General features: G+C 53.6%; 1 protein-coding gene across 4 annotated transcripts in view; it reads left to right on the forward strand.

Annotated features, from left to right (window-relative positions):
* PKIG (cAMP-dependent protein kinase inhibitor gamma) overlaps positions 1-2,357 on the forward strand; it is a 93,457-nt gene extending 91,100 nt beyond the window's left edge. For all 4 annotated transcript variants that reach the window (XM_036096065.2, XM_036096063.2, XM_078057240.1 and 1 more), the window contains one exon: positions 1,605-2,357. In XM_036096065.2, coding sequence (XP_035951958.1) covers positions 1,605-1,684 — 80 coding nt within the window. In that variant the 3' untranslated portion in view covers positions 1,685-2,357. The remainder of the gene's footprint in view (positions 1-1,604) is intronic.
* The last annotated feature ends 490 nt before the right edge of the window (positions 2,358-2,847 follow it).

A 2,847-nucleotide genomic window follows, 5' to 3' on the forward strand; every position in this document is an offset into this window, starting at 1 on the left:
AAGCATTTCAAGTTGTGCCCTAAAAACGGGCCCCAGGGGGGTCCCAAGGGTAGTGGTTGGTGAACAAAGTGCTTAAGAACCTTCTCCCCTGGAGCACCTGGGTGGCTCAGTCAGTCAAGTATTCAACTCTTGATTTCAGCTCAGGTCATGATCTCAGGGTCGTGAGATCGAATCTCACATCAGGCTCCACACTGGGCGTGGAGTCTGCTTAAGATTCTCTGTCCCTGGGGCGCCTGGGTGGCTCAGTCATTAAGCGTCTGCCTTCAGCTCAAATCATGATCCCAGGGTCCTGGGATCAAGCCCTGCATTGGGCTCCCTGCTCGGCAGGAAGCCTGCTTCTTCTCCCTCTCCCCCTGCTTGTGTTCCTGCTCTCGCTCTGTCAAAATCTTTTTTTTTTTTTTTTAAAGATTTTCTGTCCCTCTCCCCGCTCCTTTCCCACTCACTCTCATGCTCACTCACTCTTAAAAAACAAAAACAAAGCAAAACAACCTCCTCCCCCAGCCAAGAGAGAGCTGGGACTGGCAGAGAGGAATTGTTACCATTGGCAAAGACCTTCCCACGGGCAGATGACCACCTGTGGGCCCTACACTCCCGTCACATACAGGTGGAGGTGTGCAAAGGCTCAGAGAGATGAAATAAATTGCCTGAGGTCCCACAGCAAGAACAAGGCAGAGCAGAAATTACTAGGGAATCTGATGAGAATGTTCCTGCTTGCCAGGGCAAGAAGCTCAGGGTCAAATAGAGCATCACAAGCTGGGAAATGTGCTCAAAGTGCAGACTAGTTTGTCAGGCTTCTGGAGGTCCGGAAGGACCCTCTGGGCCCAAGCTGCTGCTACAGGTACCACCCCAGGGATAGAGGTAGTGGTCGGGGAGAGCGCCAGACGTCCAACTTCTGACCACACCACTTGCTACCACCCCCACCCCCTCCCCAGATTGCTACGTGGGCAGAATGAGGCCCTGTCTAGGACACTGGCCTTCATAAACCCTGGAGCGTGCTTTGTGGCAGAAGTTAAATTCGGTGGAAAAGACATTGGCTCTGTCCACCGCCTATCTCTGAGCCTGCTGTTTTCATCCGGGTCATGACCCTAGTCACTCCAGGCTGTATGGGTTTCATGGAGCTCCGAACAGGGTGGGATCATCCTCCTTAGTGAAGGGCTCTAAAGATGCAAAGACCGAGCCCCTATCCAGGTGAGGCTAGTCTGTTAAGGACTCAGCAGAGTGAAACAGCTGTGGGCTCTGCCCCAGCCACACCCTGGTTCTCCTGAGCGCCTGTTCCATGCTGGGACTTCATGTGTGCCCTCTCCTTTTGGAGAACCTGCACAAACTTCCTGACCCTCAACAGCCCTTCACCGGAGGCTTGTAGCCGTCCTCTTCTGTGATCCTGGCCTTTCATCGACCTTAATTATACTAGTAGCACTGCATGCATTTTCTTTGTAAATATTAACATGTTAGAGGCTGGGTTAAAGGTCCCTTTGGCCACTGCCACCCCTAATCCAGCTCGTGTCCTGCGCCCCAGGGCTCATCTGCTATTCCCACTTCGGGCCTTGCCAGATAGCCTTCTGTGCTTTACGTTTGTGTATGTGCTCCTTTTCTCTTCTCTCCAGAAGGACAGACAGAGGTGGGCACCCCAGATAAGGAAGCTAGCAACCAGCCTGAGAGCAGCGATGGGACCACCTCGTCTTGAGTCTGACCTTTTGCCCATGGAGGATGGAAAAGAGACCTGCTGTCCTCGCCTGGACAGGGAGCCCTGGCACTGGCCTCGCAGCCTCTTCTCTGAGCCCCCGTCCCAGACAAGCCAGGCCCAAGTGAAAAGGCACCCCCAGAGGCCACCGTGGCCCCTACCCTGGAAAAGCCCTCCACCTGCACCCTCAGGCTGCACTTGCCCACCTCCTCTTCACTGTGCCCAGGTACACTTCCAAGACCCTGTAGCTGTGGGGCATTATTTATTCAGCGGGCACCTGAGTGAGCAGCCCCCGCAGGAATGCCCCTCCACAGGTGGCCTGGGCAGCAACCACAGCCCAGCTCTGCTCCCCCCTTCTCCAAGCCCAACCTTCTGGGTCAAGATCTTCATATCCCTTTTTTTAAAAACACTTTTAAACTTTTTAAAAACTTTAAACTTTTTTTCAGCAGAGAGGGAGGGAGCTGTGTTTTTGTTTTTTGGTTTTTTGGGTCTTTTTTGGAAGGCATTATAAGTTAAATTGACCATCTATGCAGCTCTGCGTCCCCTCATGGAGCTCCACAGATCCATTTCTAGGGAAGGGGTTTTATGCTCAAAACTGTCTGATCAACTCTTTGCCCTTTCTACCAAGATAAGTGACACCTAGGACCCAGGAAATAAATGCTGATGATTTGTGTGACTGGTTTACGATTATTTCTCCTTTGAACAGCAAAAGCAGGGGTGGGCCTGGTTTCCCCAAGTCCGCAGTTAGCTGGGACCCATCACTGCCCTGGGCTTCCGAGCAAGGAGGTACCTGAGAAGAGGCCGGTCTTCACAGAGGCTGGCACCCTCCTTGGCCCGGTGCCTGATGAGTCTTCCATCTGTCCCTCTTGCTCACCCCAGTCCACAGCTCAGCCAGATGGGCAGGCCCAGCCCTTAAAACCTACAGTGGGAGGGGGCTAAGAGTTAGGGAGCATTTAAGCAGATTCACTCTTCAAGAGAAGCCTTGTTTCTTCTGGAGGGAGAGCAGACTGTGGCCCCGTCTTTGCCCCCAGCGTTAGAAGCTCTAGCTTCCTCCTCACAGCCCCCACCCAGGATCTCAGGACCCTGCTGCTGAGCAGGCTGCCCAAGTCTGGGAGCCCAGAGGCTCCTTCCGTTCTCACTCTGCCCAAGACCATGGCGCTGCACAG

This window comes from Halichoerus grypus, chromosome 10 (assembly GCF_964656455.1).
Source record: "Halichoerus grypus chromosome 10, mHalGry1.hap1.1, whole genome shotgun sequence".
NCBI classification, from domain to species: Eukaryota; Metazoa; Chordata; class Mammalia; order Carnivora; family Phocidae; genus Halichoerus; species Halichoerus grypus.